The sequence below is a fragment of the Poecile atricapillus genome, chromosome Z, assembly GCF_030490865.1.
Source record: "Poecile atricapillus isolate bPoeAtr1 chromosome Z, bPoeAtr1.hap1, whole genome shotgun sequence".
In the NCBI taxonomy this organism is placed as follows: domain Eukaryota; kingdom Metazoa; phylum Chordata; class Aves; order Passeriformes; family Paridae; genus Poecile; species Poecile atricapillus.
Window position 1 is genome coordinate 25,106,053 of NC_081289.1, and position 25,541 is coordinate 25,131,593.

The 25,541-nt window shown below is 50.6% G+C and overlaps 3 protein-coding genes across 7 annotated transcripts; all 3 read right to left on the bottom strand.

Annotated features, from left to right (window-relative positions):
- Positions 1–497: 497 nt before the first annotated feature.
- Positions 498–7,936, bottom strand: LOC131592949 (thioredoxin, mitochondrial-like). Of its 4 annotated transcripts, none has more exons than XM_058864917.1 (4): positions 7,817–7,936; positions 7,081–7,265; positions 5,959–6,082; positions 498–1,250 (listed from the first exon to the last, which is right to left on the bottom strand). In XM_058864917.1, exons 2-4 carry the CDS (start codon positions 7,263–7,265, stop codon positions 1,134–1,136), a joined length of 426 nt encoding a protein of 141 aa, XP_058720900.1. In that variant the 5' UTR covers positions 7,817–7,936; the 3' UTR covers positions 498–1,133. The 4 variants fall into 4 exon arrangements, with proteins under 4 accessions (XP_058720900.1, XP_058720898.1, XP_058720899.1 ...); XM_058864915.1 differs by having other exon boundaries at positions 7,786–7,903; XM_058864916.1 differs by lacking the exon at positions 7,817–7,936 and adding an exon at positions 7,612–7,742.
- Positions 7,937–8,611: 675 nt separating this feature from the next.
- LOC131592948 (FAD-dependent oxidoreductase domain-containing protein 2-like) lies at positions 8,612–17,626 on the bottom strand. The gene is made up of 9 exons (XM_058864914.1): positions 17,447–17,626; positions 16,443–16,988; positions 14,786–15,037; positions 14,055–14,324; positions 13,190–13,356; positions 12,389–12,554; positions 11,641–11,882; positions 10,639–10,809; positions 8,612–9,850 (listed from the first exon to the last, which is right to left on the bottom strand). The coding sequence occupies exons 2-9, from the start codon at positions 16,964–16,966 to the stop codon at positions 9,585–9,587; spliced, it is 2,058 nt and encodes a 685-aa protein (XP_058720897.1). The 5' UTR covers positions 16,967–16,988; positions 17,447–17,626; the 3' UTR covers positions 8,612–9,584.
- Positions 17,627–17,767: 141 nt separating this feature from the next.
- On the bottom strand, positions 17,768–25,329 carry LOC131573446 (eukaryotic translation initiation factor 3 subunit D). 2 transcript variants are annotated; one of them, XM_058827422.1, is made up of 15 exons: positions 25,184–25,329; positions 24,743–24,876; positions 24,433–24,478; positions 23,917–24,053; positions 23,732–23,817; positions 23,174–23,246; positions 22,919–23,031; positions 22,578–22,710; positions 21,874–22,021; positions 21,518–21,648; positions 20,985–21,070; positions 20,633–20,762; positions 20,014–20,156; positions 18,962–19,242; positions 17,768–17,925 (listed from the first exon to the last, which is right to left on the bottom strand). In XM_058827422.1, exons 2-15 carry the CDS (start codon positions 24,863–24,865, stop codon positions 17,912–17,914), a joined length of 1,644 nt encoding a protein of 547 aa, XP_058683405.1. In that variant the 5' UTR covers positions 24,866–24,876; positions 25,184–25,329; the 3' UTR covers positions 17,768–17,911. The 2 variants fall into 2 exon arrangements, with proteins under 2 accessions (XP_058683405.1, XP_058683404.1); XM_058827421.1 differs by having other exon boundaries at positions 22,919–23,034.
- Positions 25,330–25,541: the final 212 nt, after the last annotated feature.

Here is a 25,541-nt window from a genome sequence, read left to right on the forward strand (position 1 = left end):
CCAGGTTGACAGGAAACAGGTGTATGTGAGAAGGAAGAGGTTGGAAGGGGTGAAGGCTGCTCAGATAGAAGGCCCACAGCTGGCACCCTTAGTCCAAAGGTCAGGGCAGTTGAAATCAAAAAGCTGCCTTCTGGCAGAGCTCACCTGTGTGAACACATTTAATTATTCACAACAGGGAGAGGGAGGCTCTCAGGCTCCACAGACAGGGGAGGGGTGAGAAAAGCACAGGGGGAGCGAGCACAGCTCAGGTTCCTTTTGTGCAGTGGGCAGCTGCTCATCTGTGTGTGAGAGGTGAGTCCTCCCTCTGGCCCCCTGGATCCAGCAGCACACAAAGGAGATCCTCCAGGCAGCACTGAAAACCCCATGGAAGGAATCCCCTATTTTGTTTTTCAACACATGACCTTTTAGTAGGGATCAAGTCATAACCTACACTTTCCCAACCCATCATTAGAAACTGTGCTGCTGATACTCCCAACTCATCTCTCTGGACAGACAGATTTGTGAGAATCGATTTATTCTCCCGGCTAGACAGCAGTGACTGATAAAAGTTCTCTACTGCAGACATACAAAAGGAGATCCATAAAATACTTCTCCCTATTTTCTCTTATAAAATTATGATGGGAGCCCATAGATTTGTGGAGGAGTTGTACCTGTCTCAGCAACATAAGGACAGAGGAAGAAAGAGACAGGTTTCACGGACAAGGTAGAGGCATTCTCAGCTTTAAACGAACCCACCCAGGGCAGGTATGTACCATCATCTTGAAGGGAGCAGCTGCCCTCTGCTCTGGGCTATCAGATGTGAAGCAAAGACAAAAACATTCCTCCTCTTAACTCAGCAGCAGCAGCTCTGCACGTCAGCTCTTGGCTGATAAACACAGGCTCCTAATTCCAGCCACATTCCCTGTTTTGAGAATAAGCAGCCCTGCTCCTCAGCACCCTTTACAGCTACTGCTGCTCATGAGAAGGGGGAGAAGGAGGGAAGGATTACAACATTTTCCATCTCCTAAAAACACCGAAACAGAAGAAACCCCTGTGTTGTACAGGGCAAGCAATTGACCTGCCCTCAGCTCTCCCAGGCAAGGAATGCACAAAATGGATGTTTCCAGAGGCAGAGGTACAGCCACCCTTTTACTTCAGGCTCCAATGAGTTTCTTGAGGAATGCCTCCAGCTGATCCTCGTCCTTTATGCCCACAAATTTATCCACAACGTCTCCATTCTTCATAGCCAGCACAGTTGGCACTGCTGACACCTGGGGCAAGAGAAATGGGGAGACAGGTGAGCAAAGCCTGCAGGAAGCCACCTGCACCTGGTCTCCCAATGGAAGTCTAAGGAAGTGGCTACAAGGGAGCTGAGCATGCAGTGCTCTAGGGTAAGATGTCGACAAGCAAAACAGGCCAGCTGAGCTCCATGATCCCCTTCTCTGCACTGACTTACACTGCTCTACTCAATACAAGGCTGAGCTGCTTTTTGAGTTTAAATATGACCAAATTTTTAAAGACAAAACCACAGCTAATAAAAAAACCATCTCCATACAAATGCTTCTTCTCCTTTCCTTTTGTCCCATCATAAATGAATACATCTAGGACACATCTCAGACATTATGACCTTTGGATATTTTATGGCCAGGGTAGCATCAGACTGGACCTGTATTCTTCTCTAGACAGGACTGGAACTCTAATCCTAACCCATCCCACCACTGCACAGGCAGATTTCCTGCTCCATCATATTATGGCAATGACAATCCCCTCCAAGCCGCTTCCTTTCCCACTTCTGTTTTTAGTGGTTTATCTGGTCATAAAATGGCCATTCACTGCAGACCCCTGACGATGAGGTAAAAAGTGAAAAAGTCCCTCTGACCAGAGCTAGCAGGCAGCTGTGCTGCTCTGGGCATTGCTTTTATAGCTCAGAACAAAGTTTTCTGGGAATTATCCAAGAGAACAGTGTTGGAAATGACAACGCTCCCCAGGGACTTGCTGGTTGACTGGTGACAGCAGAGACCCCAGGGACATGACTGAAAGAAGGAACAACCAGAGCTTGGAGAACTGCAGCAATGGAAGGTCTGATCACATTTCTGACCCCGAGGCTTTGATGCCCTTATCTCTGCAAAGTCTCCCCCCCAAAACACATCCTGTCCTTATCTTGCCTGCTGACCCTTCCCTGGCCTGTGGGGCCTTCCCATGTGCACTGCCAGCCCTGCTGCCAACAAAGATCTGCAAATCCCTTTGGAAACCTATCAGAGGGCTGGCTTTTCTCCCACTGGGAGCCTGAGATGAAAGGGACATTTTGTCTTCCTTTCCCACCCAGTCCCAGCCGGCAGTCCAGCATGGCTTCCCACAGTGTCCTTCAGGGCTTGTGCAGTCTCATCTGAAGGGATGGGAGTGTCGGGTCTTCTCAATGCACAATCTTCAGCTCCTCCTAGTGACTGCAGGGAGCAGATCCAGAGGGCTTCGGCCCCAGCACCGACCAGGGTGCCAACACACTCCCTTGCGATTTTAGGAGAAAGGATTCATTGCACTCAGCTGCCCCTCCCTGAGAAGGGCAAACCTCTCCTTGAGACTCCCTCTGGTTTGCAGAGTGGGTCCGTATTGAACAGAGTTGCTGCAGTCCCATCAAAAAAAACCAGAGCTGGTCCCTATTAGGGCCAGAGTGAGGAATAGGCAACACTTGGAAGCTCTATGCTTCCAAGAAGCAGCCAACACCATGTTGCCAGGACCTGCAGGATGACCAGTGCACCCATGAGCTTCACAGGGTCTCAATCCCTCTGTCTCTTTCCCTCTTTGTGCTGGTGAGCAAATCCCAAGAAAGAGTGGAAGGCACAGAACAACTTTCCTCTGCTCAGAAAACACGATGTTTTTGTCAGCTTCCTTCCTGCCAGCTGCAGCGAGGGCAGCCTGATAATGGAGCATGTACTTTGTTTTGCTGGTTGAGAAGCAAATGTCATGGGAATTTCTAGAATGCAAAGTTGAGGGCATTTTTTCTTTTTTTTTCCCCCCATTTTTTTGGGTCCCATCTGCACTGAACATAAACAAACTTTCTTCCTCCCTAAAGAGCATTTCTACAGAAAAAATCAGTCTGCTTTTGATTAGTGTTGACCACACAGATAAATAAACAAACGTGGCCATCCAGGTTATTCCTGGCAACGCCCATACCAAGGGAATTCTCTCCCATCTGAAACTTTTATACAAACTCAGATGCCATGCAACAGAGCAGAAGGAAGGATTTCACCCAGGCCTCTGAGGTGAGGAGGTAACAGGATGGAGCTCCATTGATGAATGACCATCTCTGTACCCAGCAGCTCCCCTGAGCTCCCCACCCAGAGTGGCCAGAGAAGGGGCTGCCCTTTCACACTGCCCTACCACACACAGAGGCAACTGGCTAAGGCAAGAGATGAATCTAAAGAATTTTAAGAGACTGTAGATAAACAAAAGTACTTCTGCCCCCTTTCTGCTCTTGAGGCGAGAGGTCAGGAGCTGGCTGGAGCAGTGGAGAAAGGCCACAACCAGAGATGAAAGGCATTAGATAAAATGGGGAGTCTCCAGAGCAAGCACTTTCGTGCTGGGCATAAGAGGACAGGGAAGGGCACTGGGGACATTCCTAGATGCAAGAAATGCATCCGTGCTTTGTGCTAAGCCGGGATGGCTGAGAGCCAAGGGCAGACAGCCGCTTGTATAAAGGAATGTGCCAGCATTCCTCGGTTCTTCCAGGGGGTCTCCCCCTCCCGCTGCCTCCCCCTGTGCCAAGGAGGCTGCTGAAGAGGACATTGTGCAAGCAGGCAGCAAACTGGGGGCTGCGTGTGTGCGTGGGCAGGGGAATAAACACAGAGCGAGACTTCCTGGCAGCTAGTGAAGGAGTTGTGGGGGTGGCATGGACACTGAAAATCTCCAAAGACTTCCTCAGCATGCAGCTATCTGATCCCCAACGGAATGGCTTTAAAACAAACTTTTTCTGATCTCTCCTAAATACCACCTTTGGTTTTCCTGATCTCTCACAAATACTCTGTTTGGTCCCTCTTAGATCTCTACTTTGTGCATTCTCATCAGCCCTTACACTTCTCCTTACATGGCAACTTCCCGGAAGATGAAGCAAAACCAAGCACATGCTCACCACATCAACCAAACTTCTGCCTTGGGGAAAGGATGCTCCAAACTACAGATATCTGAGCAGAAAATTCTGTCTAGGGCTGGTGTTTTAGCCACAGGGATAATGGCCAAGACAAGACACACACACACCACTCCAAAAGTGGAGGAGGGCCTCTTGCAAAAGACAAACTTCATCATGTTTGTATATGAGGTTCCAGAATGAACTGCTAGAAGCTGACCCTTCCCTGCAGCCTCAGTCCTACCTGCACACAGACACCGCAGGCAGTGCTCCCTCGGCACCCGCGGGGAGAGGACATGCAGCATGTCATCAAACCCGAACAGCTCGGGACTTTCGGCCTCTTTTCACAGACCTTTCTCTGCATGCACACACCCTGCTTGTCATTTTCCACTCATCTGAGATTATCCTCTTGTAATCCCAGCTAATTCTATCTACTGGAAGGCTTGGAACAATACGTGAGTTGAGCTAATAATCTCTATTCTCTTCTCCTTAGCGTGGTTGCTACCAAAGCTTTCCCTGCATCAATTAGAATTCACACACTTCTAGATCATCGCTAAAACCACCTCATCCTCTTCAACTTCTCACCAGCACCCTCTGTGCTATGCAACCTTTTGGGCTTGCAGCAGCCAGCCCTGCTCAGGAGCCTGCCATCTTCCTTGGCCTGGGGTGTATCTGCCAGCATGCCTCCACCCTGGAGAGCACCAGAGGCTCTCATGCTGAGCTTGTGGGAACTGCAAGTCATGACTGTGGCCACCAGCTGTGTGGGCAAGCACAGGCAGAAAGGTCTCCCTGGGGAAAGAGTAGGAGGGAACAAGCTGTTTCCACTTCTGTCTCCTGTCTCGGCAGGGTGCGGGAACGGCACACAGCATCTTCTCCAGACTCAACAAAATGACAGCTTGCTCAGGAGATGGTTCACACTTTTCGGGGCAGCTTGAGGAGCTTGCTGTGCTAGTTGTCACCCTGGGAGCAGGACCTCATCTGCAGAGGGGGAGCAGATCCATCTGCATGGTACCCAAGTGAAAATGAAGCACATTTTTCCCCTGTAAAACATAACAGCAGGATGCCCCAACTTCCTGTGAAGAGTGGTTGTTTACAAGGAGAGACAACAGAGGCAACCATGGCCCTCAGAGCGGCTTTTGTGTTTCTTAAACTACCTAATCACTGACAGAGGGGACAAATAAACGAATCATGTAAACTAAAGCCATGGCCTTCTCCAGTCATTCTGCAGCTTCCTGGGAGAAAGGCAGCAGAGGAAACACACCCAGCAGTAATGTCATACACCAGTGTAAGCACCAACATCTTCTTTCAAGAGCTCCTGTTGTTTATGTGCTTTTTCTGACCTGGCTTCTACCTATCCAAACAAAATTCACTGTGTCTCCCCATGCTGCAACTCAAGCATGGGGCCCAGCTAGAGATCCTGAACAAGGAAGACTCCTGAACAAAGAGAGGACAGGCTGGTTGCACAAAGATCCACTTTCAGTAGCCCAGCAGAGCAGGGCTTGTAACTTCATGTTCTTGCCCTGCACCTGAGCAGCCCCAGCTGGCAGCAAAATGCTGTGTGTGCTCCAGGCTCCTCAAGGCCAGGGAAGTGTTTACACTGAGAGACACCTGCAAGGCCTAGAGGACACCTCCCTGCAGAATAAGAGGTGGGGATGCTGGGCATGACCAGCAGAGCTGGAGCAGAGCCAAGCAGCAAAGTCCACCTACTGAAAAGTGACCCAATGGATCAGGAACCCGTAGGCTCTGGGCTTCCCCTCCCCTCCAATGCTGCTGCTGTACAGGCACAGCTTTGTGCAAAAAAGGAGGCACCTTTGCACTCCCAGCTAAAGAACATCTTTCTGTGCTCTTCCATCTCCTACCTCATACTCGATAGCAAGGTCTGTGTGATCGTCAATGTCCACCTTGGCCATCAGCACCTTCCCCTCCAGCTTGGCCACTAGCTTCTCTAACCTGGGGCCTAGGATCTTGCAGGGACCACACCACCTGATGGAGCAAGAAAAGAGAGAGGACATTAGGAGAGGCAGGTGCAGCCATGGAAGGCATGCTGGTACACCAGTGCCTTTGGCACCATTGCCACTAACAGCCAGCCTGGAAATACAATTCCTGAACCACAGCTTAGAAAGGAGCTCTCACAAAGGAGCTGTCAAAGGTTAAGGAAGCTCTGTATCTGGTTTCAGGCTTCAATTAACTGTCTTCTCCTTCCTGGATGATCCCAGCTAATGCTCACTTTGGTTTGCTGGTTGGTTTATCTAGAGCAGAAGTTTTTTGGCTGTTTTGTCTTCTGTTTGCCCCAAATCAGCTATAACAGGCTCACATAACAGTACTGGAGGACTATGAAGATACATGAAAAACCCAAAGATAATCAGTGTTGTTAACAGAGCAGATAACATTTAGGAATATTTTTACTGGCAGGTGATGACAGCATTTTTATTGATGAGAATTGCTGTCATTGGTGTCACATGGCTGTTATTAACACATAAAGGCATTTGCTATAAAGAGCCTTGAAACCATGCAGCTTTAAGAAACATGGAATGACACACCATAACAATGGTGAGGCATGGCAAGTGCAGAGCTCTCTGGGGCTATTAACAAACTTTAATGTTTCTAAGAGGACATTTCATCCATGAAGCCAAATAGGGCAGATATCAAAGCTTTTTCCTGAGGCATCTTTTGTAGGATGATGCAACACGGCAGCTGGGGTGACACCTGAGCACCTGGAAGGTGCAGCTATGCCACCCTGGGGAATTTTTTCCTGGCACTCCTGTTCAACATTGTTGCAGGGTTTGGCTCTGAGTGGAATCTTTATGGATTGAGCCTGATGGGCAGAAGCACCTTTTTACACGAGACTCCACAGTTTGGGAATCCCTCAAGCATGCTCCTCCATGGTGTGCCCAAGAGTGGCACCACATCAGGAAAGTCACAGGGACACACCTGCACGGATGATGGTGGAGAGGGGTGCAAGAGCCATGGGTGGAACTTACTGCGCATGGAAGTCCACCACAACAGGCTTAGGGCTGTTCACCACACGGTCCTGGAAGTCGCTGCCATCCTGCACGTTGAAAGTGCTCCTGCGGCCAGCTGAGGTGCCCAAGGCTCTGCCGTGGGATGCCAGGGGCCCCCGCGTGGGGAGGGAGAGCAGCCGCTGGAGCGCCAGCCTCTGGGCCATCTGTGGGGAGAGTGGTTGCTGGGGCGGGTGCACGCCACGGCTGGTCGCACTGCAGCAGCGGCCTGACCCGAGTCCCCTCAGCAGGTGTCAGGAGAGAAGCTTATGGGATATGACATGGGAATGCTTCCTGCCCCTGTGCCCAGCCCCTGCTCCCTGGAGCTCTGCAGCTCCAGCCCCACAGCCACGGGGCCCCCAGCTGGCCCCCGCCTTCTCCCCATTTACAGGAGACAGCTCCAGCCGCAGGGTCCCGTTTCCCTCAGCCCTACAGAGCAGAGTTGCCCCCACCGCCCGTTCCTTCCCTCCCACAGGGCAGACCCAGGCAGCGGGATTCCCACTGCTCCGATACCGCGGGGCTCCTTCAGCTGACGTCCCAACAGGTGGCACAGGGCCCCCCGGTCCCCAACCCTGTCGGGGAGAAGAGCCCCAGACGCCGTCGGCCCGCTGCTTCCCGAGCCCGAGGGCAGCAGGGCACAGCCGGGAGGGCCCCGCTCCGCCCGCCGGGCCCGCGTCCCGCCCGCACCTTCCCGGGCGCGGAGGTGACCCGCACACACCGAACTTCCGCGCGCCGCCCCGCCCACCCGCGCCGATTGGCCGCCGCCGCCGGAAAACTGCTGCAAACGGCCCGGCCGCCCTCCCAACCGATTGGCAGCAGCCCCAAGAACCGGGACCTCTGATTGGCTGTCGTGCCTGTCTTTTAGGCCACCTTCGCTCCGCCCCCGAGCAGAGGACGGGAGTGCCACGTGGGACAAACCCTGGCTGCTGATTGGCGGCGGAGCCCCCCGATGGGCGCCGCGCGAGCCGAGGCGCGGGCCCGGCTGCTCCCTCTCTTCAGCTTGAGGCGGCGCAAAGGGCCGCTGCTTCACCTGCTTATTTTAAGCTTTCCTGGAAACGTACAGCTCCACAATCCCCTAAGAGAGCAATTAACTCTGTTCCACAACGCACCCACCCGGGCAGGGCGTCGGGACCGACCTGCAGCCCTGCACTCAGGGGTGACCACAAACCAGCATGGCCCACGCCACCCTCTCCAGCTGCATATGAACAGGCACTACCTTCCAGCAGCAGCACTGCTTGACAGCCCAGTATTCTCAAAGAGAGCAAGAACTCCCCTGTCACTCCCTTGACCTCTTCTGCTCCCCAGCCTCTCCAAGGAACTGGGGTTTTACTGAAAGAGCAGCTGAATTCAAAGGATTGGGAGGGCTTTAGGTACACGTCACGTACAGCCCCTCTCGGTTTAGAAGCACTAATGTGTATTTTTCAAGAAGCTAAAGGGTTGGAAGATGTGTGGATATAAAAGCCTGTTCCCTGTCACCCCTCTATTTCCTAGAAATCACAGGGACATCATGAGGTCAAGCTCAAAATTGCTCTTGCTTTACAACTCCAGGCCCATGGAAGGAGTCATGGAGACGGAGGTGACAGGCTCACAGAGGGAGCAGTAAAGTGCAGACAGCCTCCCTATCAGTCCCTCTAGGATCTCAAGATGACTGGAGGGGAATAAAACAGAGACATTTTAAGGAGCATTTTAACATCATCAAACTTTCTTGATAGGACATAGTGCAAATAGGAGAAATATTGGTCATGCTTTATAAAAGACAGTCTAACCTTGGCTGCTTGGTGTGGGAGAAGAAAAACATGAGGACAGCAGAGACAAACTCTAAGTCTCTGTGTCCCATGCATTCCAAGCAAGCTACTCATCCATCGTGGAGGAGAGTCCCTTGTAGTGTACTCTGGGAAATTATAAATTATCTGACCTATACAGTAACTAAAAAAAATCATCTTTCCTCACTCAAACTACGCAATTGCCCTAACTCAAATGCAGGAAAAATACCAGGAAGTTTGCCTGGAGTACCACTTCAGGATTCAACGCAGAAAAGAATCTTCAAGTTTACACAGTGTGGGGGCATCCAGGGACCAGGGAGCCAGCACTGGGCTGCCACAGGGTGTGTGAGCAGGTCACCTCTGAAGGGGGACATGACATCTGAAGTTTCCCAGGCATTCCTGCACTCACTTCTGTGGCCTCTGTACATCACTGCAGATACTGGTCAGTGAGATAAACACAAACACCACCTTCAGGCAACTCTGAACTCTGCAAGGGCAACATGGGAACCTCAGCAGTACTGGATTTTGGTCCCTCACTCCATCCTTCAGAGCATGTTGGTCCTCTCTGTAACAGCAAGATCTGAGCAGGTCTTTGGCAACTCACAATCAGTGGGAAGCATGGGGATGGAAAAGGGATGCTGGGAAGGGCAGAGTCCTGCTGTGGATCTCTGTTACCGTACTGTCACAAGAGCACCTATGGATTTCAGTGTGGAGCAAGAGAGGTTAAAGCTCATCCTTGGCATTAACAAGATGCTGCAGAGGATGAACTGGTATCCCATGATCTCTCATCAACTGCTCCTGTGACCCATCGTGGCTCTCAGAGGGTCTGTCACCCGAAAAGTCTGTGTGACTGTAATCCTGGAGCAACCCCGCCTGTACTGCGTGGTGCAGGAGTTCCTGGCTCCCCAGCAGTCCCTGCATTCTCATGTACCCCTGCTGGCAGGAGGGAGGCAGCTTCTGATGGGTGAAGGCAAACAGGAAACACGACTCTGCAGGGGAGAGGATCAAAAATTAGAGTCAGCAGAGACACCCTATAGGGAAAAACTCCCAAAAACAATCAGGGACTTGATCAAAACAAAAGGCAGAGAGGATGAGGGAAGATGGCTGGAGTTTCCCACCCGGTACCCTGCTTCAGGTGGCAGCACAGTAATTGACTTAATTCTGCAGAGCTCAGGAGATGTACAGAGGGATCCCCAGTCTGCACACAGAGAAAAAGGAGCTGGATTTGAGCTTGCATCTTTTGGCATCTTCTTTGTGCTACACGATGGCTTCCCTCTGTGTGCCACACGGGCTTCCTGCAGGAGGGTCCCACACCAGTCTTAAGACCAAAGAGGGAGGCAGCATAGGCTCTTCACCTCACACATCACAGCACTTCTACTTCCCATGGACAAGCAATGCAATCACCAGTACATGAGGGAGAGAGAAGGAAATTTTCTACTACACAATGGCACAAAGAAATGTTCAGATAATGAAGAAGAAAGGAAAGCTGCAGCTAGAAAAAGGATGGAACCCAACCTTACATGCCTTTCTATAAATTCTGGCATGCCTGGGCCAGTCTTTTTCTAATGGTGAACAAGAGCGAGGACTCTTTGGGAATATACACACAGAACAGCACTTTGTACCATCTGGTGAGTGCATTGAGGTGGTGTGACTGACAGTGAGACAAGCAGCTCACCACAGGGACATCTCAGCTATTTGCAGAGAAGATCACTTCTGTGACTTGTTCCTCACACTCCTCCCTCCTCTTCCTGCCACTTCTACCCTGTGCACAAATTACCTGCAAAGAAATTGCGCAGGTCGGTGCTGAGGCAGTTCTCTAAAAACCGCCTCAGTGGCAGGATGTGAGCGTTTGGGGCTGTCCAGTCTGTCAGAAAGTCCTCCACAATGTGATGGATGGCATCTGGCCGGGGCAGAGGCCAATCTGGGGGACGGAGTCTCATCTCATGCTCTGCCAAGAGAACATTAACATAGTCTCTTAGAAGCAAAATGGCATTAAAAAGAACTTGGGGAGTAGAAAGCAGCTGTGACAGCTGTTTCCACTTTTGTCCTTCCCTTTTAATCCGTAACTTTCATTTGAAATCCCCTCTGCCAGCTCTGTCCTCAACAGCCCTGCCACTGCACAGCTGCCCTCTGTCCCTGCCTGTAGCATTCCTGTCATTTCACTCCTGTTCCCCCTGGGCAGGGACTGCCAGATGGGCTAAGCTGCATTTAGTGTTGCTACCCATCATGCTTATTTCTGTGCAAGGCAAGCTGCACCCTGACCCTAGGTTTCTGGAGATGAGGATTTCAACACACTCATTTCCCAAGGAAGTCTACTTCAAGCCTGTTTGCTGCTGGATAGAACACTCCTCTTCAAACCCTTGCCTTTGGCTGTCTCTATGTCTGTGTGACCTCTTAGACCTGGGCCTGCCAGAAAGCAGCTTTCTCTTGGCAGCAAGATGGCCAAACAACAGCCCAGCCTCATCTGTCAGGCTCTGCAAAACACACATAGGGTGCCAGCCAAAGGAAAGAACTGTTCCTCTTTTTGGACATGGGGAAATTTCCAGCATGTGTTTGTTCCTGTTTTGAAACATGAGGTCTCTGGTACAACCCCCCCACACCCTGTAGTGGACTTACCCATGGAACTTCCTTGCTAACTCTCAGCTTCCTTTTCAGCTCATACAGTGGTGGGGGGTGGCTCACAGGAAGGGGGAACAGTGCTTTCAGATGTCACCCCCACTTGGGCTCTGACTTATTTTTATCCCTCTTTGTTTTGGCTGTAATTAGCAGGAAAGCTTACCTGTTGGAAGGCGTTTGTAATAGTAAATAACAGGGTGTAAAAAGTTAGACTGCCAGGCATGCTGTGCCTCTCCCACAGCACGGTTGTAGTAGAAGACATCCTTGTCAGCCCCAGAGAAATTCTTCCCATACTCCATGATGATGACAAAGAGCCCACTGCCAGCCTTTCTTCCTGTCTGCCTTTCCAGCTCGGCCAGGACTCCAATAGGGTACTCTTCCAGGTACTCAAATGCTGTGGCATTCCTGTGAATTGCAAACACACCATTGGAATTTTCCACCAGAAAAAGCCAGCTGGGATCCAACCCACCCTCAGCTGGTCAAGACTAAAGCCAAAAAGTCGTAAGATAGCAATTTTGATTGGTCATTACAGATCTGAGCTGCACTTGATGCAGAGCTTATAAAGGCTGCAGATACTATTACAGACACCATTGTTTTCATGGGATTATGGGATTTTCTCTACAGTAGCACCGCTCAAGGAAAGCTTTTCCTCTGGGGTCAGTAAAAGAGTACTACTATCTCTGATCCTAGAGGGAAGGTCTGGACCATTTCAGCCCTTTAACAGGGATAAACAGTCTGCACAATTGGGCATCAGTTGCAGCAGTGGTACAAGTTTGGGATGGCTGCCTATGTGATGTGTAACATCCTTAGGCAGGACCAGCGCAATTTTTGTGGTGGCACTACGGGAAGCAATGGTAAAGAAACAGAAATGAAACTATGGAGCGCAGTGCTGGGAATAATTACTCACTCACTCTCTCAGCAGTATGATGTCAGCCAGGACACTGAACATCTGGTAGAGGCCTGAGGCCTCATTCACCCTCTTGATGATGGAATTGGTCAGCTGTGTAATAGGGTAGACTGTGGATGGCCAGGGGACACCATGGTGACGGTTTTCCAATAGGCGATGGACTGCCCGAGCTAAGACATGGAGAGAAACAAAGACAGCTCATTTAACAACCCAAGCTTATGCTTTAAGAAATCAAATTTCTGCACTGCAGCAGGACTCAATAAAGAATCTATACAGCTCCTCCATGCTCAGATCTCCCACCCCAATTGCTGGTAACTGCAGTGGAGATGCCCTCGGAAAGCTGATGTGATGCTGAGTGGTGCGGGAGGGGGTGCGGGTCCTTGGGGATATTTGATTACTTCTCAGCAGTCCTTTAATGATAAGGATGGGCACACACACATAAAGAAGGAAATTCTCTCTACTACCCACAGCTGCTAGGTTTTGACTCCACAGCACAGACCTCTCACCCACAGCCTGTCACAAGGCAGAGCGTCTGGCAGGAAGAAATCTATTGTGTTACATAAATAACAGACAGCAGGCAAGAGAGACACAAGACAAAACAAAGATAGACAACCAAAAACTTCATATATGACCCCAAGTTACTTCTCCACTTCAGATGATGCAGTTGCAGCTTCTCTGTGTTTTGTCCTTTTTATTGCCAGAACAAGACTAAGGGAAATCACTTTCCAGCAGTAATCTATGGTTTGTTCCTTTGAAGAGAGGAACAGTTTCCACCTCTGCCCTTTCTGTACATCCCAGTACTCACTTGTATACCGGAATCCATGGATGAAGCCCCCAGCAGATTTCCTGAAGTCAACTGAATGGCTAGCAGTACCAAGAACAAAGAGCCCCTGAGTGCCTCTAGACTCATAGCTGGGTTTGATTTGAGGATACTTCTTAATATTCCCTTTTCCTGGCATCATTCTCAGGGATCTGATATGCAAAAGAGAAGAGCAGGCTATCAGGAAGGACAGGAGTAGAAAAATAAAAAGGGTTTCTGATACACATTATCACTGCAGCCACTGCAAGATTCTGCCTCATACCCCTGCTGCCTTCAGTGGCATTTACTACTAAAATGAGGATCTTTGGAAGATAAGGGTGTTCAGCTCAAGATAGCCCTGGACAAGATCTAATTCTTAGCTGAGCCACTAACAGTGAATTTTGGAAGACAGTGAAGTTAGCAGTATCATTTTCAGCTCCACAATGTACCAAGGTGGAATGAAGGTTGCGTCCTCAGGGAATTTTTTTTCCCAGATAAAACCTTTTTGCAATGATCTGCACCTTTATCATCCTCATTAAAAAAAAAAAACAAAAAACATTGCTAGCTTTGTCCGTGTGATCTGGCAGGTCAGCATGTTAAGTTCTAAAGGTACAAACTTTTCTGTGTCACTCAGGTCTCATTGCTGCCATCTGCACAGTGTTAGAGCCTGTCGGTCAGAGGGCAGTGACACACATTCCTACTGGGACACAGTCTTACCTGCAGGATAAACAAAGGACTGTGCAGCACCAAGCTGCTCAGAGCACACAGAGATCCAGACAATGCTGCCAGGAGACTTGCTCTTCCCTCTCCTCCCTACTCAGGCCCTTCAGCCTAAACACCTTCTTTCCTGGAGATCCTGGTTCTCCCTCACCTATTATAGATAGAGAAGTCAAACTTCCAACCCAGGCAGCGGATGACACGGTCGTAAGGTGCACGGGTGGCAAAATTGTCCAGTTCATCCTGAGGGAGGGTGATGGAGTCAATGCCTGCGCTGATATTCCTATTCTCCAAGTAGAACCGCAGTGTGATGTGCAGCTTTCCCATTTTGTCCTTAACGATAGCCAGATCTTCCAGGTCGCCCTCCAGAAGCCCATCCAGAGATTTTAGCTGGTAGGTGTCCAGCAGGCCATTGTTAATTGCTCTATGGAAAATACAAGAATGTAAAGAAGGGAGGTTCTGTCTTAGGTGCTGAAAATGGGATCATTTATCAGGCATCTCAACTCCTCTGCAGTGTAAAGGTTATCCCCAAAACCTCAGGGCTCACAGGAACAGCATGGGTAACACAGCCTCACTGTCCTTGGAGGAACTTTCCTCTGTGACTGCAGGCAAGGCAATAACTTGAGAGCCAGTATATCGTAAAGATTACAGTTTCCAAGTGGACATGTTTCAATTTCACACAGATGCTTAAAAGCCCTCACCAAGCCTCTGTGTTCAGCAACTGCAACCTGGATTGCTTTAAAGCAAGGACCTATAGAAGGCCCCGTATTTCCCCTGTGGCCCCCATGACCACAGCACCAGTCCAGCCTGTCAGCTGGGAAAGAACTGATTCTCCTTCTTGGTATTCCAGCCGCGTTAGAAACAGGAATAGGAGTGGTTTCTCACCTCAGATCCCCGACGTAGTGGGTGGCCCATGAGAGGCGCACGCGGGATCGGCTCACCATGTGGATGAAATTTGTGACACCCAGGATGTTCTCCGCTGTCTCAAAGGCCGAGTTCCCTCGGCCTAAGATCAATATGGTTTGGCCGACAAAGTCGTCTGGGTTGATGGACACAGTCTCGTAACCCTCAACATACTCTGAGCCAGGAAAGTTTACCACATTGGGAACCCACGTCCCAGCAGCAACCAACAAAGAGCTGCAAAAACAGGGACAGCACTTGAAAATGCAGGAATTTCAGGCTCCATCTCCTCATTCCCTTTTCCTCCCACTGTGGAAGGTGGCTGCAATGTGACCTCCACAGTGACACTTGGGCAGCTGCACAGGTCACAGTTTCAAAAGAAACCTTTACCTAGCTTCAACTAATGATCTGCTCCTCTCTTCCCTATCCTCAGGACAACCAGGAACAGTTATATATAGCAATAGTTAGTGTGGGTGCTGTACATATGCATCTCCCTCGCCTGCTCACAAATGCAACTTCTACTAACACGAACTCATTGACAGTATACGTAATATAGCTTCACAGGTTGATTATACGTTGCATAAAAACTACTTTGATTTAAAATTTGAGTTGACATTTGGCAGAGCAGAAGTCATTTCTAAGACAGACAGGAAATAATTTTGATATTTTGAAATGTAACTCCCAGTCATAAAAACGTGTTAGCAACATCATTAATCGTTAACACCAAAAATAACTATAGTGATCTTTTTATATCACTCCATAAGAGCTTTTACTTGATTCTTGAGGAAGTTTTTGTGATTTAGATGGAAACACCAGGCAGCTGAGGCAATCAGCACCAGCCTTGCTTACAGAGCATCCCAAGAGCAACTCGCTCACGGTACGTGGGTGTCTGGGATTGCCTTCTGTCCCCTCAGAGCCTGCCAGCAGCACACCGGCAAGTGACAGCCAGCACGACCTGCTGTCGTAGAGCTGAGGTTCTCAGGAGAGGTGAGAAATATACTCATATGTTCACAAGAGTAACTTCCAGGTTTTTAGGAATGGAGCTCAGTGGTGGTGTGGGATACACAGACGTAAAAAGGACGAGTGGAAGGGGAATTCAGCAACCAGCAGCTTTGAGGGTTACTTCTCACAGTCCTTGCCCCTCCCCCCCAACTTTCCTCTTCTTCCCCCCTGTGTTCCAGCTCTGGGCTTCACCCATCTGGGACACACCCCTGAGCACATGGGGGAAAACAGGAGCAAGATGTCACTGCACTGACTCAGGCCAGTTTGTAATAGAGGCAGTGTTGGCTGTAAATACAACCGAGTTAATTTTTTTACAGACAGTAATTATCTAGTGATAAAACAAAAGTGATTTCAAGCCTACCTATCAAGGACAGACGCTGCAGTGACGGCCATTGCAGCCAGTTTGTGTCTGCCCTCCCAACCTCCTCAGCTGCCCAAAGCAAAACACTGCTCGTGAAAGGCAATGCTTTCCCAGGAGTAGCTATTCCACCCATCCACCTGCCAATCCCTAAAAAATGTTTTCCTCTTCTGATGGTGATTAAGGCTCTAAGAGGCTGTAACATCTCCATCCTTGGAGATACTCGTGCCTCAACAAGGCAGAATTCTGAGCTGCATGTCAAGCCCCAGGTCTGCCCATTACCTGCACTTGTAGTTCTTCCTGTCCTGGTCGGTCAAGAGAAAGTAATGGCCGTTCCAGGCCTGCTCATTCTTCTCCAACGTCACATGGATGATGGCCGTGTTGTACTGAACATGCAGCTTCAGCAGGGAAGCGAAGTCCTCCAGGTAACGCACCATCGTGTCAGCGTTGGGGAAGAAGTCACGAGAGTAGTGTCGGAAAAGCAGCCGCCGGTCATGGCTGAGGAGCGAATTCCAGTCGTGTCGGAGGTTGAACTCGCTGTTGGACTTGCCCGTGTACTGCTTGTTGATGCTGATAAGTTTGCGGTGCCGAGGGTAGAGCGCGAAGAAGCTGCCGGGAGCATGGCTCCGCTCGAAGACGATGTAGTCCCGGCCGGCGTGCTGGAGGAAGTAGGCCGCCTGCAAGCCCGCGGGGCCGGCCCCAATGACGCAGTAGTCGTGGTAGAGGAAGGTGGCACCACTCACCGTGCACAGGCCGCCGGCGTACAGGGCCAGCCCCAGGAGCGTCCCGCAGACCGCCGGGGCCATGGCGGGGCTGGCGCAGCCGGCCCTGAAGTGAGCAGGACCGGGACGCGTTACCCGAGGGGCGGCAGCGTCCCCACGGGGCACCCTGGAACCCATCAGCCCCCGCCCGCCGCCGCCCAGACCCGGCCGCCATGAGACGTCCTCCTACAGGGTGGGGTGTTGGGGCGGAGCCCTGCTCCCTGCCAGCCAATAGCAGCAGGGCCCCCATGCCTTCCAGCCAATGGGCGCGTAGCAGCCCCCACCCACAGCACACAGGTGGCAAGGTGGGGCAGCACCTGTGGACTCCTGGTCGCGAGCGCCTCTGCGCCCCACCAGCCAATGGGGACGGGCGGTGCAAGCCCCCCAGCCAATGGGAGATGGGGTGTCCCGCACTTCCCTCGCTCCCCCACCAATACGGTCCGGGCCCCGATGCCCCCGCCAAACGGCGCACGAGGCGCGGCACACGTGACGCGCGGCGCCGCCACCGGCCGCCCGGAGCCGCACCTGCACCATGGAGCTCCCGCCGCGCCGCTCCTCCCGCTCCGGGCTCTCCCCGCTCCGCTCCCTCCTCCTTCCCGCGCCGCCCGGGCAAGGCGGGGCGGGCACGGCGCTGCCTCCCGCCCGCTGCGGGGGCGAGCGAGGGGGGCGGTGCGCTCCCCGCGTCACGTGACACCGCCACCGCCGCTTCCCGCCGCCGGCACCATGGCGGCGCGCGCACCACGTGTCCGGGGGCGGGCGGCGCTTAAAGGGGCAGGCGCGGGCCGGAGCCGAGCCCGCGCGGGGCACCCGAATCAGGCACGCACACACACACACAGACAGCGCCCGCACTCGGCAAAATCAACTTTATTCCGCTTTCCCCCCGTTTCTGATCGATGTGCAGCACAGCCGGGCCGAAGGTGCAGCCACAGCCCGACCCTCGGGACCAAGGCTGCCCGGGCACTGCAGCCCCCGCGGTGCTGGCTGCAGCGTTCAGCTCTCTTCCTCTGAAAAAGAGAAACGGAAATGAAATTAATTCAGCCAGGGAAAGAAAACCATACAAACTCCCAAATTAAACCCTCTCTGTCAAGGAAATGCCACAAGGAACACAAAAAATCAAGGCTGCCACTTCAGGAGATTATCCCACCTCCAACTGTCTCCTCACCTCCCCACAGCTTCCCAATAAACCTGCCCATCAGCCAAGACCACACACACGTCACTTGGAATTACACAATTTACATTCCTGAGCAAATTACACAGCAACCTAACTAACATTTCCATAATAAAATCCGGAGGCTTTAAGCCAGGCTAAGCTTACAGCCTAAAAATAAACTGGGAGATATTTTTCCTATCACAGAAGCAAGAGCTCTAGGATAAATGGTTTCCCACGGTCAACAGAGCACACACAGATCTCAAGTCAGGGATCAAAGATAGTTTTAAACAGCAAAGTGAAGGCAGCAGCTGTTCACTGGGCACCACTGATCCTCCAAAACTCCCATCCTGACCAGCCAGCGATTGCTCAGCTTCAAGAGTCACTTCAGAAAAGCCTTCACCAAGTTCCCTCAATTGCATTCTGTCACCACGCGTCTTAAATGTCACCTTATAGTCACTATCATTTCTAAAACTGCAATCAAAAAAAAAAATTCCAGTACCAACAGAAATTAGCACCCACCCAACTCCTGCAGACCTTGGGGTGACTGAATGAAGGGCTCCTTGGCAGGCTTTGTTTCCCCAGTCAATGCTCTGGATCTGGGACCTTCCCCCTGACCCGTGCTAAAATCAGTCCTCCACAAGTATCTGTACAGAGGCACAATATCTGCATTTCCAAATCTCTTTTTTCCTCCAGATCAGTACTCTCAATGTCACCCACACCTCTTCAACTGAGTCCCATCCTTGGGACCACACATTCTCCAGTCTCATTCCTCTCAAGTCATTGCACTGGTCAGATCTAACCCTTTAGCTCTGGTCTTAATCATACTTCACCCCTTTTCATCCAGACCAATACATCATTTTAAAGCATAAAGCACCAAGTATGCTACAAACCTTCCTCTTCCTCTTCTTCCTCCTCATCCTCCTCATCTTCATCAGAGCTGAAGGTGCCATCAGGCAAGCTGTAGATGCGGATCACCTGCTTGTTGGGGTCCTTGAGGATGAGGTACTTCCCCTCATCCAGCTTCATACAGATGTCAATGACGCATCGCAGGATGCCCCAGGCGTTCTCTATGCTTAGATTAATCTGGCTGGCAAATTCATTTGGCTTGAACTGCTGGGTGCCCAGGATCACGTGGCGGGCAGAATCCTTCACATGGTAACGGGATACGTACCTAGGGGGTCAAGAAGTAACCAGAGGGGTTTCAGGAGATTAAGCCCAGACAGCAGAAAAACACCAGCAAGAAAAGCCGTGTGATCATCTTATTTTTGTTTTCTGGGCTAAAAAATCCTAATACTCCAACACTGAAAGCTAAGAGGATCTCCTGGCTACAAACTGTCAATCTGTAATGCACCTGGAAATCCCCAAATCGGATGGAGAGGAACAAAAGATAAAGAAGAATTAGCCCGAGATAAAATTAAGCAATTGCATGATTAGCTGCGAATCTGGAATCAAGAAGATGGAAAAGTATCAGTTCTGTGTCTGTGGATGGAACTGACGGTTGCAGAACCACTAGAACTTATTTATCAAAAGCCTCTTATTCATTACCTACAGTACTCAATTGATTTTAACGTGACGGTTTAAAAAATGCTGTGGCCATCTCTCCCCACCACCTAATTTCTCAGTAACAGGTCACTGATAACCAATCAAGATTCCTGAGAGGCATCACAGTCGCTGTATTTATCTCCCTTGTTGGTGACCACAGCAAAGAGCCCATACAGGCCACCTGACCCTCATGTGTGTGGGGTCAGTCACAGCTGGATGCTGAGGGGAAGCAGCTTACACCAAGGCTGGTACACTCACCACAAGCTTTCCTTTCTTGGCTACTCAAACACTGGATGATTTTAGGATTACTCGTTCTGTAAATGCTTCGCTCAGACATACACAAAGTTTAATAATGGAAAATGCACCTGGAAGATATTTGGTGTGAACTGCCCCCCCTTACCCGAGTTTAAGATACTCTGATCCAGCCAGCAGCGCGCAGCATGTCCAGCGGGCCAATTTGTAGCTGTTGTTCTTCAGCTCCGTGGCAATGACAGCCCCTCTCTGAGAGTCCAGCTTCTGCCGCCAGTCCACCCCATTGCAATACTGAGAGGAGAATCAGAACCAGGATCAGCCCGACAAGCCAGCAACAGCCATCTCTCCAGGCATCTTGTCATCGCACATGGGAGCTGTCTACCCTATGGTACCACTGAGGGAATGTGAACTGCAGCCTACAGGGAAAGCTCTTGCACCGGGAAGGGAGAAATGCAAACAGCTGGGATTGCTCAGCATTTGTGCCACTGGTTAGAAAGGGTAATCTGTGAGGGAAGAATTCTAAAGAGAACCGTAAGAACAGACTGGCTACTGCGTTGAACACCCAGGGACAAGAGGGTTAAAGCCAGCTACCTCGCATTTAGGGGAGAATCCCATCAGCACTGCTTGTCCACCAAAGTCATACTCCTTGGTGGAATGTAACACCCGGGGACACCGCCAGATATTTGTCTCATCTTCCCTGCTGTACCTGGCATGTCAGGCAGCAGTGAAGCAGTTAGAGCTAGCTTGGGGATCCTGTTCCTCCTCACCCTCGAATCCCACTCGTTCAGTGTTTTGATGTTGATGAATGACACTTCTCCATTAGCTCCTGTCATCACTCCATCATGTTCACAGCGGACAATGAGATCTATATCGTCTCCCAGCTTCCACCTTCGGTATCTGCCAATAAAAAATCCAGCTGGTTATTTCTGACCTTTGTTCCCAGATCCATGTAAGCATTCAGCAAACTCCTTTCCTTCTCTATCTTTTCACTGTGAGGTCATCCATGAATCCCTCTCAAGGTAAATCTTCCATGAATAACACTCCCAATCTGTTGCCTCTGTATCACACTGACATCCTGCCCCCTCTTGCCAAACCTGGGCATCAGAAATATCAACCTACCTGTATGCAACAGAGGCTACTTCATTTTTATCCATGTCATCCTCCACAAAGGGGTTTGGGTTGGGAAACTTGTATTTCTCCTTTCCCTGCAGATGGAAACAGCAGAGCATGTTAGGAGACAGCTCTCCTCTATAGGAAAAATATTCTTTTACAACAACAGTAGCTGATTTCCCTTATGTAGAGAAATACCAAAACATTAAGACAGCTGATGAAAGCCTCATGCCCACATTAGTCACAGCACTACAAGCAGTACTTGTACTGGCACTTAGGCTTCATTAAGTGTACTAAGAACCCTGTCTACATCATCAATGGGAGTAGGATGACTTGTCTGTGAAATCAAAGTGAAAACCTTTCTACAACAAAGTCACATAGCTCACCAGAAATAATCCCACCTCTTTGAAAACTGAAAGACCACCGACATAACACAACTGCCAATAAAATGCTTCTGTGCTGTATTAAAGCAGCCTTAATGATGTCTCTTCTTGAGACTCTCTGAAACACAGACCCCACCACTCATCACCATTCCACCTTACCATTCTTAGACACTGCTGGGAGAAGTTATGATTGATGTAGGTAGCTTCCATGGCCAGATTGCGTGGAGAATTAAAGGAGTTGCCCTCCTCCTGTGGTGGTTCATTGGCTGTTTCACTCACCGTCAGGAGGTCTGGGAAGAAAACCAGATGCAAGTGGTTATACTTGGGGGAGTAACTATGTCAGCTTTAGTGAGTTTCTAGCCCCGCCATCAGAGCAGATCAATACTGAAGTTCCCCACACAACTATCACATGTACTGTAGTAATCAGCTTATTCAGGGGGAGCAGTGTGGACAGCCAAATAAGCATGAAGAAAATTAGACCCTTTAGCTACTGCAACAGAAATACTTTTCCTCACCAAAATCTGAGTTGTCCCTCTTGTCAAAGAAAAGCTTGGATCCAACTCTCTGGACAATGATGTCCCAGGAATAGACAGAGCGAGTGCAGCTCATCAGTGTGGCCAGGATGGCATCCGTGGCAAACACATTCCCTTGTGTCTTGGCCAGCTGTGAATACAGGAGGAGAAAACTGTTTCAGCAATAAGAACAGATACCGCTTCCCTAGGCGGGATGAGAAGTGCTAGCAAACCAGATCACTAATTTCTTCTGCTGTTCTGACTGAGAAAGCTGAACTGGTGAGTACCACATCAACAAAGCATAAGGTACTACCCAGCAATCCTGGCCCACCCTCACCCACACAAGGGGAAGGTAAGAAACTACTACAAAATGTTAGTTCTGTTGGAAAATGCATGGTTTCTTACTACCAATCAGGTCACAAGAGAGAAATGTCAGAGCCTTCCTCACCTCCAAAAGCAAGGCCCCAAGGATCAGGTCTCTGACATAAGTTTTCTTCCCAACATAGCTCAAGTACTGGTCTCCTTGCCCTTCCAGAACTACAGCTTTTCCTTGGCCAGTGTTCCTAGCTCTGCATTAATCTAGCTCTGCCTTCCACCTAACAGAAATATTGGTACCACCTAATATTTCTTGCTTTTGCCCTTTGGTCTGACAGTGACAGATAGTCTCCAACAACAGCACACACCGAGTTTTACAAACTGGTGGATACCTTTCGGATAACTGGGTCATCTGTAGTGGTGACGGTATGGAAGATGCGCTTAATGCTCCTCAGGAGCTTCTCGTTTCTTGTTGTAATGCGGTCGAAGGCTTTGTCATAGTACTCCAGGGCTCCACAGCACTCTCTGCAAAGTTAAGAGGACCATCTGGATACCCTTCCTACAGGTAACACCACCCATGAACCACACAGGGCCTGCTGGGTGTTCCATTACTTCCCCCTGGTTTTGGTACCTCAATGATAACATTGGGACCAGGCAGAAGACCCTCGAGCTCCTGCTTTCCAAAAATCCAGTCACTTCAAGGAGCAAGCAAAGGGCTGTTTTAGGAACTCACATGTCCTGTGGCTCTGACACCTCCAGATAGCGCATTTTCATCAGCCGAGGGAAATCCATCTCCTCCTTCACCTCCCAATCGCTGCGAACTTCAACAGAGGAGTCACGAGGTTTCTGCTGTGCGACCAGAGGCGCGACAGGTACAGAGAGAAATGGAGACACATCAGGATTTGTGCAAGAGGAGCTGCCCCATGAGTGCAGCCCGAGAAACCTAACCATCAGAGGGGGCACAAAGCTGATCAGTTGTGATTTCTACCTGTGATTTCTGGTCCCATTTCTGCCTCACTCCAAACTGCTTCTGAAACTTCTTTTGTAGGCGCAAACGATCTCTAAAATGACAAATGTGAGAAAAGCCATGAAGAGAAGTTCTTGATTCCTATATGGCACAACTATTCCTCCACTTCTAAACTACTACCAGAGGAGCAATGCTTTCAGGCACTGAGCTCCTGAAACATTTGTTGAGCCATCTGTTGATCAAGATGCTTGAGGCATTAAAAAGTCTTTTCTTTGCTCTGAGCAGCTCTTTATATAGTTTTACCTGAAGACTGAAATGCAGTTTTCAGAAAGGATATTCTCTGGTTAGAATGCCACCCTTACTTTCTAAATACAGTTTAAAAATTCTCCTAAATTATTAGGCAGCCATTTGAAATCCATGCTTTTAAATACTACTGACACCAGCAGAACTCGAAAAATCCTGAAATTCTCTGCTATTTGCTCGCTCTAGCAGATTCTGTTACTGTAAGTTTGCAAATTCATCAACAGTATGTTCACACACTCCAACCCAAGCTTGGTAAGCTCATCTCTGCAGCCTCACCTCTCCTTCTGCTTGGCACTCTTTGGCAGCGTCTGCATGCTGAACTGCAGCATGTTCCGACGGTCCTTGTCTCTGCGAAGGTTCCTCTGCGGAAATGACGGGAAGGAAAACGAAGACATTTTAATAGGGAAAGAATCCTGCGCTGCCGAAGCTCCCCTCTGATCCCCTCTCTGACAACACGTTACCTGTGCAAACCTCATGCGGTTCCTCTGGTACGCTGTTTTCTGCGTCCGGGCCGTGTCCACCAGCTGGAAGCTGGTCTCATCCTCCTCGTGGAAATAGGCGTATTGGCTTCCGCCACCAAACTGTGACGAGTACTTGTCTGGAAATAAAGTATCTCAGCACCATGGTTCTAAGAAAAAACCCTGATGCTTTGCCCCTTTCTCTCCCCGACTCCCTTCACCTAAGTCTGTTGTCTAAATCGGGACTCTTGCTTTACACCTGCATGTCTTCTCCTGCTCCAAACCTCCCTTATGAGCCTGGGCAGTGATGTAGCACAAAACCCAGAGTAAGCCCCAAGGACAGGGAGAGCCACACAGAGCTTTCCCAAGGGTAAAGCATGCTTCCTAAAGTAAGCTGCCCGTCTTGCTGAGGTGTGCAGGTAATTACAGGGTGGGTGTGAGACATGAAAGCAGGAACGACGCTTGGAAGAAAACTTTGTAGGAAATAAACCCCAGGAACAGCCAGCAGACCACACGTACTTGTGTATCTTTTATCCTGATACGTGGCTCCTGTCCAATCGGCCACCTAAGAACGAGCATAAACAATCAAAAGTAAAGTATTAACACAAAACTTCCCCCCCCACACCTCTAACACTGCACATGCAGGACTCCCAGCAGCAGAAACAGACACTGCCATATGCTCCAGGTCTAATCCTTTTGCCTCCCACCTCTGCCTGCCAGGTGCTCACAGCGTGTCAGGACGCACTGCCAAGGGTGCCAGCGGAGCAGCCAGGGTAACAAAAGCGAACACCGGGGCCCGGAAGGCACCCAGAGCTCACGGCACAGGTACCTTGCCCAGGCGGTCTCCTTTGCTGAAGGGCTGGTAGGGCATATCCTTGAACTGCTCGGGCACAGCACACGGGCCCCAGCCGGAGGGGTTGTCCTGGATCACGGGTGCCACAAACTTCGCCATGTTTTAATTTTCTAAAGGTGAAAAAATAAAATAAAAACCCCAAAACCTCAGACCCTCAGCCGCCGCACGGTGCGGCACCGAAACCTGAGGCCTTGCTTCGGCACAGGCCACCGCGAAGGGAAGGCGCCTCCGCCAACCGGGCCCAGGGAGAAAGGAAGGCTCCGGGTGGGCGCTGCGTGTGCCGGGGAGGGGCGGGGTCGCGGCCCCACCGGAACCGGCGAGACCAGCGGGGCGGGGCCGGGCCGGGGTCTCGGTACGCGCGGGCGCTGCCGGCGCGGCAGGCGAGCAGCTGCGGGGCGGCCCCAGCACTTCCCTCACCTGCGCGGCCCCGGCGCGGCCCCGATGGCGGCGGATCCAGCGGCGGACCCGGGAGCGGCTCCAGCGGCGGCGGCGGCGGGCGGGGAAAGGGCCGCGCGCAGCCCCGGCGCGCCCTTCTTGCGTCAGCGCCGCGCGACGGCAGCGCCCTGTCGTAAAAGCAGAAAACCTCTAACCCCCCCCCCGGAAAAGCGAGTAAGGCGTGCGGCTGCCGTAAAGCGGTAGCGTTGTCGCAACGTGTCAACTATCAAAAGAATTTTATTAAGAAAATATGTTCTTTGGTGTTTGATCCTTGTGTGCTTTCAACTCTGATCAACAAGAAAAGAGGTTTAATCTGTGAAACAGCAGCTAACAAACAAAC